The 14,692-nt window shown below is 40.7% G+C and overlaps 1 protein-coding gene across 1 annotated transcript; it reads right to left on the bottom strand.

Moving 5' to 3' along the window:
* Positions 1-6,313: 6,313 nt before the first annotated feature.
* kcmf1 (potassium channel modulatory factor 1) lies at positions 6,314-14,458 on the bottom strand. Its single transcript, XM_083907912.1, has 7 exons — positions 14,329-14,458; positions 12,498-12,665; positions 12,148-12,287; positions 10,397-10,498; positions 10,097-10,280; positions 8,273-8,567; positions 6,314-7,484 (listed from the first exon to the last, which is right to left on the bottom strand). The coding sequence occupies exons 1-7, from the start codon at positions 14,342-14,344 to the stop codon at positions 7,217-7,219; spliced, it is 1,173 nt and encodes a 390-aa protein (XP_083764038.1). The 5' UTR covers positions 14,345-14,458; the 3' UTR covers positions 6,314-7,216.
* Between the last annotated feature and the right edge of the window lie 234 nt (positions 14,459-14,692).

Below are 14,692 nucleotides of genomic sequence, written 5' to 3'. Positions count from 1 at the left end.
ACGTGTCTCTCCATGTTTGGACGCAAGGTAATTGTGAATTGAGCGTTTTTTTTGGGTTTTTTCAGCAGTGTCACACACAGCAGCGTGTCCTGCCAGAAGATTCAGTTATTATTCATAAAGTTACAGCTGAAGCTTTGTTTGTGTTATTCTACACAAATACACAGACGTTGTCATAGATTCACGTTACATGTAATCCTGCTCAAGTCCACTGAACAATCTTTTAATGTCAGACCAGTGTTAAGGTAGTAAAAACCTAAGGGCATACAGCATTTATTTAGTTATTTGTTTAAATAATGCTGTTATCATTTTCATACGTTACACTTATCACACAAGGTCATCAGTATTTATTACCGTGTGGAAGTTTTGTTGTATCTAAAGCACAGAGAATGAGGACTCGATGGTGTGAAGCTGTGCCTATCTTGGAGGGGAAAATAAGATGAGCACAGGTTGTTTTTTTATTATTATTAATATTATTATTATTATTTTTCATTCACCAGCAATGCCATTAGCAGATCTCTGTTGTTCGGTGGCCCATATCTGTGATGTGGTCGTATGTGTGTGTTTCTTCAGAGGCGGGTTTTTCTGATGTCGTGCGCGCGCTTTGTTGGTGAGATTGTGTTTTACGGTTTCGACAACGAAGAAGCGGCGATGACGAAGACGTGCTTCGGGAGTGTCGTACTCGTGTTTCGTGTCTTGATTTTGACGCAGCGCGCGCGTGTGTGTGCGTGCGTACTGAGGTCGAAGGTTTCTGAGGGGCGGGGTTTGTGCGGTTGTGCACGTGCTGGAGTCACGACCTGTATTTATTTCCATTTGAAGGTGTAATGTTTGCTCGTCGCAGTGGGCTTAAGCGACTGCAGTAAAAGGGTTAATTAAGAGTGTGATTGCTCTTCACGTGTCCCACGGGAGCTTTCATCTCTCTCTCTCTCAGCAGCTCCAGTCAGTGGCCCGGGGTGATATCTGATAAACTGGGCAGCAGTGAAACACAATCAGTAGACATTTCCAGGAAGACTTTAACATTTAAATAGTGGGTTTAAACTGCAATCTGGTAAACATTCTACACAAGTAATCATTGTGCTAAGGCCAAAATCCTGTATTAAAGGATTTTTTTAATATTCTACATTGACTGACTATTATTTCTATTTAAAATATAAAAGTGCACTGAAGCGCAGACCTTAAGGCTGAATCCCAATTCCTGACTTCTACTCGCATGCAATTGTCCCTTGACCTGTTTTAATCTTATAAATACCTTTTTGTGAGTCGGTAACAGGCAGAGACTGAAAGTGAAAAAGAATTATCACACGACGAGAGGTGACAATATGGGACTGTAACACATTATATACCTAAAATATCCACCGAGAGTCAGAGCTTTAGCTAAACTTGGCTGAAATTCCCCGTTTCCCGCTCCACTGCAGTCCCACTTTCACTTTTCACTCTGGTCGAGACATTTTTGAGAGAAGTACCAGGGTTTTTCTTATGCTTGGTCCCGCTCAGCTGTGTCCGGAGAGTTGAAGCTTAGTGTTGTATAAACAGAATTTGTGGCCTTTAAATGAATATTTAATCTTTGAAATTACATATCCCCATTATAACTAGGGCTGGGTATTAAATAATAAGTTTTTGTCCATATCTGGACTTTAATTCGATGTTTTTTGTTTTGTTTTTTAACAAACATTCGCTTTTCACGTTAGTTTTATTCCAGCCGCAGTGTTGTTAGAGCCTGGTCAAACAGCACGCTTGTATGCTTATTGGCTCACTGATGCTGCTGAGAAATCCTCAGGTATTGAATGACAAATTTTCTTCGATATTAGGCGATTCAGAGGGAGTTCGATACTCAGTCGATGCCACATAAGAGTGCGTAACAATCATATAGAGGCATAATGCAGTAAAGTCATAATAATATGTTTGGCTAAGTGCACTTTGTAGCGTAACCCGAGCCCAAACGCACAACCTGACCGCTCTCCTCGACCTCAGCTGCTCTTAATAACGACAACAACAACAAAATAAAACGAAATTCCACCCTTGCTTTTTTTTTCATCCGGCCATGACTGAAGCAAGTAACTCTGACAGCGTTTCCATGTTTCCATCAGTTCTGTACAACAACACGTGTGTGTGCTGTATATAAAACTGCTGTGCATTCTGTACAGTTCTGATATTTGTCTATATGAATAGTAGGATATGTTTAATAGTATAATCTGTTTTAAGCAGGTATCATGTCAAAAAAAACAAAAAAAAAAACTGTGTGACATCTATTGAAGACAATGTGTTATGGGCCACTGGCAATACAAAAACTATATGTAAATAGGATTTTATTTGTGCTACATTGTAATAATTTCTTTGTGCTCGTTCATAATAGCGGTGAGAATACAATCCTTTTTTTTTTTTTTTTTGGATCTGCGGAGGACTTTCTTTGAGCAATGTGGGTTTATTTTATTTTTTTTCTCTCAAGAAAAAGAAACAAAACAAAAAAAAAAGACGAGAAAATTTTTTTTTTCCCTCTCCACTGTGACGGGGAGCTTACGCAGAGGCTGTGTGAGACACTGCCTGGTCTGCAGGAGGAACCACAGACTCTGGTTCTGATCCAACATCAGGACGACCTCCTCGCTGACGAGCGTCTGAGCAGGTGTGTGGCCGACGGCACGGAGGTCAACAGTCGCCTCCTGTCCAACCCCAGCACTCCACCTCTGACTGACTGTAGCCTATTTTGATCCTCTTTCAGATGAATAACTGTGACTTTGCATCATGATTAGTATATTATTTTGAATGTAATCTAGAAGGGTTGGGACCTCTTTTTTTGAATGTAATCTGGGGGGGGGGGGGGTTGGTAAGGATTGAGGACTTTTTTTTGTAAATATCTGGTAAAAGAAAAAAAAATATGACAAGTTTTCATTCTTGTGCAGATAACAAAACTTTTACTTACTATGTGAATACAAAGAGAGTGTGTGTTTATGTGTGGGAGGAAATGCTGTGCGTGAGTGCATTTGCACATGCACCTGTATGCAAGTGTGGATGTGTGTGTACGAGTGTGTGTGTGTGTGTGTGTGTGTGTGTGTGTGCGCGCTCCTCTGGCCGATTTTAATCCTGCTTCAATCAGCCAGTTCTATCAATCAATTCAATGCTTTGTGCATCATGTGAGTAGCTTATCCACAATTAATGGAAATGTTCCTTGTGATACTGTGCATTTAATAAAGGTGGTATGTCTTACAATACATCTCGTGCCCTCACTCAGGTCAGATTACTGCATGTTTTCATTCACAGGGGTTAGATTATCTGCTGTTATTTTTGGGCCACGGGGGCCGATCGGATCGATACCAGTCTGGTGTTCAATTACAGCGAGCGCCTGCTCAGCATAAAAGTTTGCATTTCAACTACTCAGATTAGGCACTTTTTTTTTTTTTTTTTTTTTAAATACCTCAGTCATGTCTTGAAGCAACAAGGGCCTCTCTGCATGGAGTTTGCATGTTCTTGATGTGTGTGTGTGGGTTTCCTCCGGGTCATCTGGTTTCCTCCCACTGTCTAGGCAAATTAAATCAGGCGTGTCAAACTCCAATGACCTGGGGAGCGACTACTGTCGTCAAGAGGGGTCTGGTCTTGATGATATTTCATAGAATTTCAAAGTAAAATCCTTGTTTTAAAATACAGAATGATGTATACCTCACACTTACCACATATTCATGATGCTAAATACACCTATGAACATCAAAAACTATGGAATTTAATGTTGAATGTAATACATTAAATAATACTGTAAAAACATTACAGAGAGTTAATTATGTATCCATGTTTTATTTTGAGGAAAATAAGCCTCCATCAAATATGGAATATGGAAATAACGCTTAATCTGTGACAATTGATGTCATGGTAATACAATTTCCGTATCAGTGTGTTGTTTTTTGCGTAACTATAATAGTTATGACTCTGTGGCTCTACCCTCATGTACAATAAAGTATATAATTGACATGAAATGGGACAGCCCATGGCCAAGTGGAAAGGGAACTTGCCTTGCAACTGGAGGGTTTCCAGTTTGAGTCCCACCAGGTCAAAGGTCAAAGGTGCCCAACCCGCATTGCTGCTCGGTGGCTGCTCACTGCTCCTAATTCCTGGAAGGTAAGTCAGGTCTAGTAAACTTACTAGGAATTTACATATATACATACCGCACACCACTAGTAATCAGTAACTTATCAAAAAACAATTATTTATAAAACTCACTGTGAAAATAAACCTTCCATCTGGAGTATTTGTACTTCTTATCACACTTTAGTTCCACCTCGACACCTTAAAAGTAAATTTACCCAATACTTCACACACTTTGTATAATGTACTGACCCAATTAACAATCTGCCTCCTCTTAACATTCCAGTCTAATCTGAACACATTCATCAGGAGCGTCTCCTGACGTGTGAGCGACAGTCTTTCTTCCACATGTCACTGTACATGTATCATGAGAGGAATTCCACATGGGCCTCATTTGTTTCTAACAATAACTTGTGGGGAGTGACGAGGACAGCTGCTCTTATTACACACACACAAGGACAAACAGTGGTCAAATCTATTTCTCTGACCTGAGGAGAGGTTGAGCAAATTGTATGCATCTTTTTCACTGTTGGGTTAACTATAATGAAAATAATAATAATAATAATAATACACTTAATTAATTATTAGGGAAGTACTCCGTGTATTTTACCTTTAAAGTAGTGCAGTTCTGGTTCGACTGAAATTACTCATGGACCATCTGCTGCTGTGTGAGGGAAGAGACTCAATACAAAAATGTCCCACTTTTGTTTCTCACTCACTGAGGTGGTAAATAAATACTTATCTAGACATATTATGCAAAATCAATCTTTTAATCATTTAAATCCTTATATTTGGGACTCTGGAGGAGCCATCAATTGGCAAAGTGTGAAAAAAGATGACTCACTCATGTTTTTGATGTCCTCCTCAGCCTCAGTACAGGAGATAAAACGTGCGATGTTGACTTCCGCGCTCACTGGGACGTCACAATGCGCTAAATTCCTGGAATTGTTGTCTCACGGAGCTCCGCTTTGTCAGTAAAACTGCTGGCGAGGGCAACGGCATCCGAACGCCGGAAGTCCGCGAAAAGTTCTATTCTTGGCTCAACGGTGCAGCACAGAATTCTACACAAACTTCCAGCCTCAGAGGATTTATCTGTCCACTGGATACATGTGATATATGACTGCAATGTGCCTGCTCGAGCCTGCAAATGATCACTTTTCCAAATGCTAACTGCTGTTAGCTCCCAGTAGCCTCTGTGGCTGATGTCATTTCCTGTTCCTTAAGATTCGTTCTACTGTGGTGCTTCATCCTTATGGTATTTTGATCAAAGCATGTCATAGACACATTAGGACACCAGGGAACTAGTTTAACTTGGTATAATATGGGATGTTTAAACATTTGGTTTGTCCATTTAAATGTATTTTCCGAACATCCCCTTAAATGAACCCCATTTTAAAGTCCTAAAAATGCAGTTTGTGTATATAATGAGCTTTACAAAGGCATGGATGGATACTTTCTCACGTGCATGTCCACACAAGAGGTTATATTATTAAATAAATGTTACTACATTACATTGTTTTCTCAAGTTTGACATAAATGTTCCTTAAAGACACAAATATCTTATATTGTGACTGTGATCATGCCAGACAAACATTTGTAGAACCACCAACACTCTCTCATGGTGCAAAAACGGTGATAATGTCTCGGTTTCATCAAAAGCTGTGTGCAGTTTATATTTATTGTAATCTAAATTTACAGTTTTTTTCTTAAAAAACAAAACAAAATCAAACAAAACAAAACAAAAAAACTGTCCGCCCATGTCTTGGAGCCATTATTATGAAAGTTAACGCACAAATTCAATATACATCTCGTTGTGTTTTACAAAGAGGGTAATAGTATAGGCATGAAGGTGGCATGAATCATATCAAGGCTCAAAAAGAGGCAGAAGACAAACATGAATAAATAGAAAGTGCTAACCCTAGCAGAAAAAAAGAGAACGATTTAGCTTTTAAAAAAACAAAAACAAACAAACAACAAAAAAACCAACGTGGAAGAGTCTAAAGCTCTGGTTACCCACCAAAGAAAAACGATTAAAGCATCTAAAGCGTGTGGCCGAGCTTGAGCAAAAATCAGAAAAGTGTGTGAAGGAGGAAGAATGGGCATCGCATCCGTACTCGTCTATAAATTAAAAAAAGCAAACTGCATCGAAACAGCTCGTTACTAAATTCCAACACCTAAGAAAGATTTTAGAGGAAAAGGTCTGTTTTTCTTCCGATGCGCGCGGTCGTCGCTCTGCAGCCGTCGACATAATCAAACATTCCTCACAGAAAAAAGGCAAATCTGGAGCTGACACACACACACACACAGTCTCTCACACACACACTGCAGCATTTCTTCAACAGCTACTGCAGACACTAATTCAAACCCATTTCCTCTTCATTATATATTAAGTCATTCAAAGAAAACCACTGAACCAACACTGTTCCAATTTCTGCCGTCAGTTTTTTTGCAAACGAATCAATTTCCAGTACTTTCACCGCGTTTTGTGATAACCATTTAAAAACAGTTGAAACCTTTGGGATACTTTAAAAATAAAGGTTTTAATGACAAGGTCATTAAACGTCATGCACGCTGCAAATAACTGCATGCAGTAGTTATGGTAACCCATCCAAGCACTTTTTATTAATTAATAGTCATTAACACACACAGCAGCTTCATCAGAGGAGCCTACGCTCTCTTGACTTTTGAATGTGGAGTATTTTTTTCTTCTTTTTTAAATGGAGAGCTGTTTGCATGTCACAGGAAGCAAAAGGTCTGCCACAGCTGCCTGTAACATTTACCTGATAAAGAAAAGAAAAGTTAGGTGGTTTGATTATCAACTTCATATATATTTTTATATATATATATATTTATATATTTCTCTCCTGTCGCCCTCTCTCACTCAGTTGCAATTGCTCACTCATACATTTATCCCACTTGCTCTCATTTATTCTCGTTTACAATGTAACAAAAATGGTGACAGGCCTGAAATTACAATCACCGAAAACAAACTCAGAAAATAGAGGGAGAGAAGAGGGTGAGAGAGGGAGGGAGGTAGGGGAAGAGAGAGAGAGGGAGGGAGGGATGGAGGGAGTGGGGGCTGCTGCCGTTTGCTGCCCATCACTGACAGTTGCAGCAGAGTGGACACAGTCTGCTTGATGCTCGGACATCAAAGAGGAGGCGGCGGAGGCTCCTTCCCTGTGGAGCTGCTGCTCTCTCTAAGCTGGAGGTTCTCCAGCGCCACATCTAAAGGCATGATCTCCACGCAGCCCATGGCTCCGAAGTCGGCGAAGTCTCGGCGCTCCTCCTCGTCGGAAGAGGAGCTCTCCTCGCGCATCAGCGTCGACAGGAGCAGCTCCTGGACGAACAGGCTGCGGTCGGCGCGCTCTCCTTCTAGGAATTGCCGCTCCGCTTCGGACATCTTAGGTTCATTCAACCTGAGGAAACGACGAGTCGCGGTCATTTTAAATTCAAGCTGAAATATTTTTGGCGTACAAAGATATCAATAGACTAAAATATTGCAATAATTCTTGACATTGTTTTTTCTCTCTCGCTCTTTACGCCTTTGAGCCATTATAGGAAATAAGTAGTAATTCAGTAATAAGGAAAACTATATATTTTTAACGTGTACAGTGTTATTTTTACAAGAACACTATAGTAAACAGTTAACAGACAGATAATAGATAATATATATATATTAATTTTATCAAAATCACAATACAGCCTCCTGCAATTTTTAAGACCCAATATTTCTTAAAGCCGCATGTGTGTCAAATGACCACTTTTAGATTAAATATTGTCCTGACCTATACACATGATATTATACAGAGTGGGGAAAACGTAATACGAAATACATTTTCGCCTAATGAAAATGACAATAATGATGTAAAAATGACCATTTGAATCATTTTACAATCAAAATTTAGATGTTCTTTAGAATAAATTACATATTTATTAAAAAATATTCAGCCCATTTTTCACCGCTGTATCAGAATATGAATCATATGGATAGATTCTACTACTGTTTTAACACAATTGTTTTCATTGCTGTACTGCTGGGCAACAGTTGGTGGGAGTAGCCTTAAAAAACTTGAATAGATACTAGAAGTGAGTCACAATCAAGTTTCAGTAACCATAAAAGAGCATTTTTCATGAATTTTATGCAAGTTACGTTTTCTTTAGTAACCGATACAATGAACTGAAACCAGTGGCTGGTCACACTCACCGCGCTAATAGGAACTGGGAGCTGTGGGACGAGGACGTGGGATTGCTATCACCCACAGTGGCAGTGTTAGCGGTTGCCGTGCTGGGTGGAGGGATGGCGGTGCCAGTGTTGCCAGGGTTGTTGCCGCGTCGCGTCGCATGGCGCCCCGTCTCCACTTGCTGCCGCGCCGCCTGAGCCTGCTGCCGCTCCAACTGCAGTTGCATCTGGAGCTGCTGGAGCTGAGAGGCTGAAGGCCCTGATGAGTTTATTTGCCCCCCTGCTGCACGCCGCACACCTGACAGCTGAGACAACAACTCTGCAGGAGGCACAACAAAAAAAGACTTCACTGTAGACCGTTTTCTAAATAAGTCATGGTTTCAAAAGACAATAGGAGAGGTGTATAGGGATTTGTTTGGATATGAAACTACAACATTTCTCAATGAGAACCTCCCAGGTCAATGATCAGCCAATAATACGTCAGTTTATAACTTTATTTCAATTAAAAGGCAGTAAAACTTGAGATGCATTTTGAAATGCAACACTAAATTTTAATCCTTCTTTATGTTTCTTGAGAGTATTTTATCAAAAGTAACGAGGACAAAATGAGTGTGCATCTTGGGAACTACTTATCTTCTGCGTACAAGAGATATAAACAGCACCATAGTGTTTATGAACTGAGCTCTGTTTGTATGCATTTGTTCTTTTAGCATCAATAATGTTAATATACAGTATGTTAAGAGACTATTTTAATACACCGCACACAGATTTGTGATTATAGCAAAGATAAAATTGTTACTATTTGTGTTGTAACATCTTCACTATTGTCTAGAAAAAGATGTGTTAAAGGAAACAAGGATTGACGCGGTTGTGGAGCAACACACTCTAATCTCTGTCCACCCCTACAAATAATAAAATTTTCTGAGTCAGTCTTAGGATTGGACTGATGTGATTGAGCACAGGTGTATAGAAGTGGTGTAATGTAGTCTACTTTCCCAGTTAGTGTTCATGAAACCGCCACAATACGCAACACCGCAGAGTATTGCCGTTAAGGAAAAGTTTGGTACGTCTGTGGGACGCATGGACAACAAGTTTGACACGTCCCTTTACATTTTAACGCGTACCTATCAACATCCCTGTCCTTTAACTTTGTTTCCCTGTTCGTCTGCCAAAATTCTTGGTGTAATTTTTTCAGCTAAGCCTCATAGCAAAGTTAAAAACTCCTCCCTCCCACACAAAGACTTTGAGAGCGTTATTCATGTTTTTATTACGTCAAGATTGGATTATTGTAACTCTTTATATGTCGGTATAGACTGCAGATAGTGCAAAATGCAGCAGCTCATTTTCTGACCGAAAAAAGTGAATAGAAAGTGTGACCACATTACACCAGTTTTGTCCTCCCTCCACTGGCTTCCTGTCCAGTTTAGGATTGATTTTAAGATTTTATTGCTTGTTTTTAAGATTTTAAATGGCCTGGCCCTCAACTTATTTATGTGATCTGTTACAACAGCTTCCAGAGTAACGAGATCCTCAAACCAGTTGCTCCTGGATGTTCCGAGAACAAGGTGTAAAACCAGAGGTGATCAAGCTTTTTCAGAGGCTGCCCCAAGTCTTTGGACTAGTTGACCTTATCATGTAAGAGCAGCCCAGACTCTTCTCCTTGGCATTCAATTCAGGATGAGCTAGACCACTTGCCCTTTTCTATTACACTGCTTCTTTCTTATTTTATTGTATTATATATGTCTATATACATTTTGTAGTTTTCTTGTTCCTCTAGTCTGGTTCGGACAGATCTTTCTGATGTGAAGAGTATTATCATTATGTGAAGAAGGTGCCTCTCATTCTCACCTGCAATTGGGTCCATTGCTTCTCTATTACTGGGGGTGTAGGTTGAGCTCTGTGATGAGGATGATGAGAGTCCTCCTGTGGAGCCACTAGTAAAGTGCATATTTGTGCGTCGTGCTCTGGGACCACCCAGTCCTCTTCCAGGGTGGAACATCCTACGTACATGTCGAACACTGCTGGACTCATCGTAAACAGGGACAGTTAAGGATAAATGCAGTGAAGAGACACGCAATTTATGTCGCAAATAAATGAATTATATGTACTAAAACATCTCTATAGTATGAATAGACCCAGAAAGGATATTAAATCTCTTGGCGCTCTGTGTTCAAGTGTAAGGTGAGCTGTAAAGTCGTCTGTGACGTGGTTTGGGTCCCCTCCTGGCAAGGCAGCACATATGGGACAAATCTGAAGTGAGAGAGAAGTGAGAGAGAGGAGAGAGAGAGTTTCTGTTGAGATAAACGATCTCCAACTGAGCTGATTACCCCACACCAAAATACATTATATAGAAATGAAAAGGGGACAGGGTTGAACTGATGAATGATGGCACCATCTATCGCTGATAGCTGAAAGTGTGGAGTCACCATCGTGTGGAGAGTCTATCCTCCATCACTATGATTTACCGCACAAACATCACACTGCCAATTAAGCGGATACTGCCCAAACCAGTGCCAAAGGCTAAGGAGTTTTTTTTATTGGTTAAATAGGCACTTTAAGTGGACATTTAATGGATGCAGCATGGGCAGACAACCTATTGACCTTTTTTGCAAGAACCATTCATTTACACACCCAAACTTCTAAACCTTGGACACAGCTTGTAAAATACTGGAATTCTACTTTAAGCAATAATGGCAGTTGACTCTCCATGACAGTGGCCATGTCTCCTACTGCAGCCAAAAACAAGACAGCGCTGCCAGTCTGCCTGAACGGAGACATAAAAAACATGAACCACAGCACACTGTGCCCACAAAGCTGACCACACCGACCGAAGAAAGTGACCCTCAATCACCACAAAACCCAAGAGAAATCCCCACTGTAACACACAAACCCATGAAGCCAACATGGCACATAAACAGCACCGGCACTAACAGACAACAAATGAATGAAACACCAGTAACACAACAAAGCCACTCAAAGTGGAACCACAAAAACACAAGGGCAGGACATAAACCAGAACACAGAACGGAAGTATTTTTTCCCCTATTGATTATTATTATTATACCTATATACTCATACTGGTCAACCACTACACTGGATGACATATACATTACCTTTATCAACAAAAAAGTAGTCACCCTCGGCTGAGATTTGTCCAAAACAAACTTATTTGTGATTGAGTAAAGTTTGAAAACAACAATAGCACCAAACTGAAACTGTTCATCCAACACTTATCTAATTTCCAGTAATATGTATTTCTTTTAAACCACTGAGAGTTGCACGTACATGCCGTTGTACAGCTGCTCAATAACAATAAAGACATGCTATTCTTGGGGTGCAGTTGCTAAATAGCAGTTGTTAAATATCGAAAGGTGGGCTGGGAAATGTTATTTTATATTAATGCTAATAGATTTGCTGACACACACTCAGAATCCATTCGAATTAAAAACATATTCCACAGAGTTTAATCTTTAGAAACCTGGCTTAGTGTGGCACCTGTGGGAAAGTGGAGTTCTAATACAACTGTCTCTACCTAAAGGCTCCAAGGGTCTCATTTTACCCTTAGTAGTTATTCTGCTAGCAGCCGGGCAGGTGTTAGCACTGTCAGCATCAGCCTCACCCTTTGCATCACTATGCCATTTTACTCAGCAGTGGACAACACTTTTAAAAAAACATTCTCTAAAAAGTATTCCATAAAAGCCCTCATTTCAGCTGACTGAAATGTAGTAGTGCAGATTTAAGAGAGAAAAAAACGACATGATCCTCCAAATGACTCCAATAAACATTATGTCGGTGAATTGCAGAATTAAACTCGGCTGCTGGAGCTGTTTTTAGCAACAAAATCAACATAAAATCTGTGCATGCATGCAATGAGCTGTTCACGAGTGCAGTATACTCACCACCTCTGTGGACGTCTCAGCATGTTCTGAAGTGACATGCTCCTGTAGGGACGTCTCTGTGTAGCCCATCTTGCCACAGTAAGGACATGTGAACGACTGTGGTTGCTCTACTGAAAAAGTGTCTCCTCCATAATACAAGTCTGCAAGAAGACAGAAACACGGCAACCATGACTGATTACATTTGATTAATACTAATGAAGTATCACAACATTGCCAAATAAATCATCAATTAACTTCAGTCATGTTGAATGATTTCTAAGTATAAAGCAGACAATGAAACAGGTTAAATTGTTTGTGTATAATCAGTAAACCACACAAGTTTCCATATTATATGTCAATGTGGACCTTACCATAGTCTACCCTGGTTAATATACACTGCATGGGGTGTTCTGTGGTGTGTCTCGTCGTTGTGGCTCCGCTCTCGTAGCACGATGCGCACAGGTCGTAGTCGTAGCAAATTAAACACTTGAACCGTCTTCCTCTAAAGTTCCCTTTTAAACATGCATCACAGCTCACACCTGCGAATGAAACAAGGATTCAAGTCAAATATGTGGACACGACAATGCAGTTACAAACTCCATATTATGACTGCATACTATGAGATTTGCCATAAGAAAGTAATCTCTGTCTGCAGGCCAGTCTCACCACTATAAGAATGTGTTTTGGAGTGGCACCAACCCATAAGTGCCAGCAATGAAGAGCTCTGGCATTCCGGTGAACCATACGAGCAACCAAGGGCCATGACACAGATGCATAAAGCATCCAAAAGATCCTTTCAGTGCAGCGTTCGTTACTCATTTATAGCAAGGTCACACATTTTCAGTGGGGACACAGCAATTTGTATTTAACATGAATGCTTGAGTGAATTAACTACTCAAGACAAACAGAAGGTAACTTGGCACCTAGCACAGCCCTGGATCAGTCATCTTTTCATAATCGTATCAATTATTATTTATTTATCATCATCTCACTACTAGTTTATATTTTCCCCTCACGAGGTGAATAACTGGTAAAAATAACTTTACTAAAAGCACGCTAATAAAGTTATAGAGTTTGAGTACAGTTAAACACAACTACTGCCTCGCTGACGATTATTTTAAAGGTGAAATATATTATTGGAGCCAGTATTAAGGGAATTTCCTCTGCGTACACTGTTCTCCTGAACAGAGGCAGTTTAGAAAGACTAAAACGCATGACACAAAAGAAACATTGATGAACAAAATCCTGACCTGAACAAACACATTGTTTGGAAATGAGTGGTTTTATCAGCGTTGCATGTTGATTAAAGGCTTGGTCACAGTAGTGTAACATGTGTGCCCTCCTTAGGTCAACCTACACTTACATTTTCACAAGACAATTTGGACAATCGAATAAACAGGCCGACAAGTAGCCTAGCTTAGTTGTGTGTTGTTGTTACTTCAAACAAGCAAGTTACTAAGGTTTCACATCTTGGCACCATTTGGTCGAACGAAGTATATGTACCATGCATATGAACACATTACTTAAAAAACAGAAACTAAGAAAAACCAGGTTTATCTGGCAGTGGTGTCGAAAATAGAGCCAAATGTGCACAGCCATTTAGCCTGTGGTTACTTAGTTTATTAAACACACCGTAGTTTGCTTGTAGCTTGCCACCTGGCTAACTTAGTGCTAGTTACATGAAGAGAGGCCTCAGACTGTCTACTTCTTGATGACAGTGCATTCACTAACAACAGCAGTAAATGTGTACAAATGGGACACGTATTACCACCAGAGCAAACGAATATTCAATTAACAGAACCACAAGAAAAATACGGCAATATCAATATTAAAGTGTATGTCTGTGACAACCGGCAAAAGCAATAGAAACGAATCATAAAAGTAGCATACATTAGCCTGCTCGCTAGCCCAGCTAACGAAAGGTAACGCCGCGCATAGCAACGGCTAACTGCTATGCTCGTCAATGTTGCCGGCACACTGATATAATTTGCTGCACATTATGAGACTCGGTGCACGTATGTACACCACGGCTGCTGAAGACGTATACGTGTGTCCTGGAACAAGCGTGAAAACAAGACAGGAAAAGCGCAACAAACACCCTCCCCTGGCTTGAATTAGCACTTAGCACAGCTAGCAGAGGAGCTAGCTGCTCTGGGTAATTTAGCCGCAACCCCGGCGCCGTGGAGCCGTTTAGCGACTCACCCTCATGTCGGGACATCCTACAGGCAGCGACACAGCCCCTCCTCGGGCTCCCCAGTGCGCTCAACAGGGGCACCGATACCGTTTCTGAGATGCTACGGTGGAGAATGCTACACCCTCGTTGCTTTTTCGAGCAAGATGGATTCCCCCAGCAGCTTTCAGTTTGCTCTGCTTCCCCTCCCTGAGTGTCACTTGTCGCTGATAGCTACGGGTGAACAGCAGGCGGCGCTCTCGTACAGCTCTACTGTACAATGATAGACCTGGGATTGTCGTTCCCTCATTGCTGTCTCGCAGGAATATGCCCCCTTCTCCCAGCAATGACAAAATCTCTAATATGAAGAGGATGTGATTGGACACAGTCACAAGG

This window comes from Microchirus variegatus, assembly GCF_963457635.1.
Source record: "Microchirus variegatus genome assembly, chromosome: 1".
NCBI classification, from domain to species: domain Eukaryota; kingdom Metazoa; phylum Chordata; class Actinopteri; order Pleuronectiformes; family Soleidae; genus Microchirus; species Microchirus variegatus.
This window is presented reverse-complemented; position numbering and strand designations above follow the sequence as displayed.

Bases quoted from the DNA above. Each gene is read 5' to 3' on its own strand.
- kcmf1 (XM_083907912.1), bottom strand. The intron at 10,499-12,147 runs GTGAGTATACTG...CTCTCACTTCAG, and splicing joins CTGAGACGTCCACAGAGGTG to ATTTGTCCCATATGTGCTGC. The intron at 10,281-10,396 runs ATATCCTTTCTG...GTCCCTGTTTAC, and splicing joins ACAGAGCGCCAAGAGATTTA to GATGAGTCCAGCAGTGTTCG.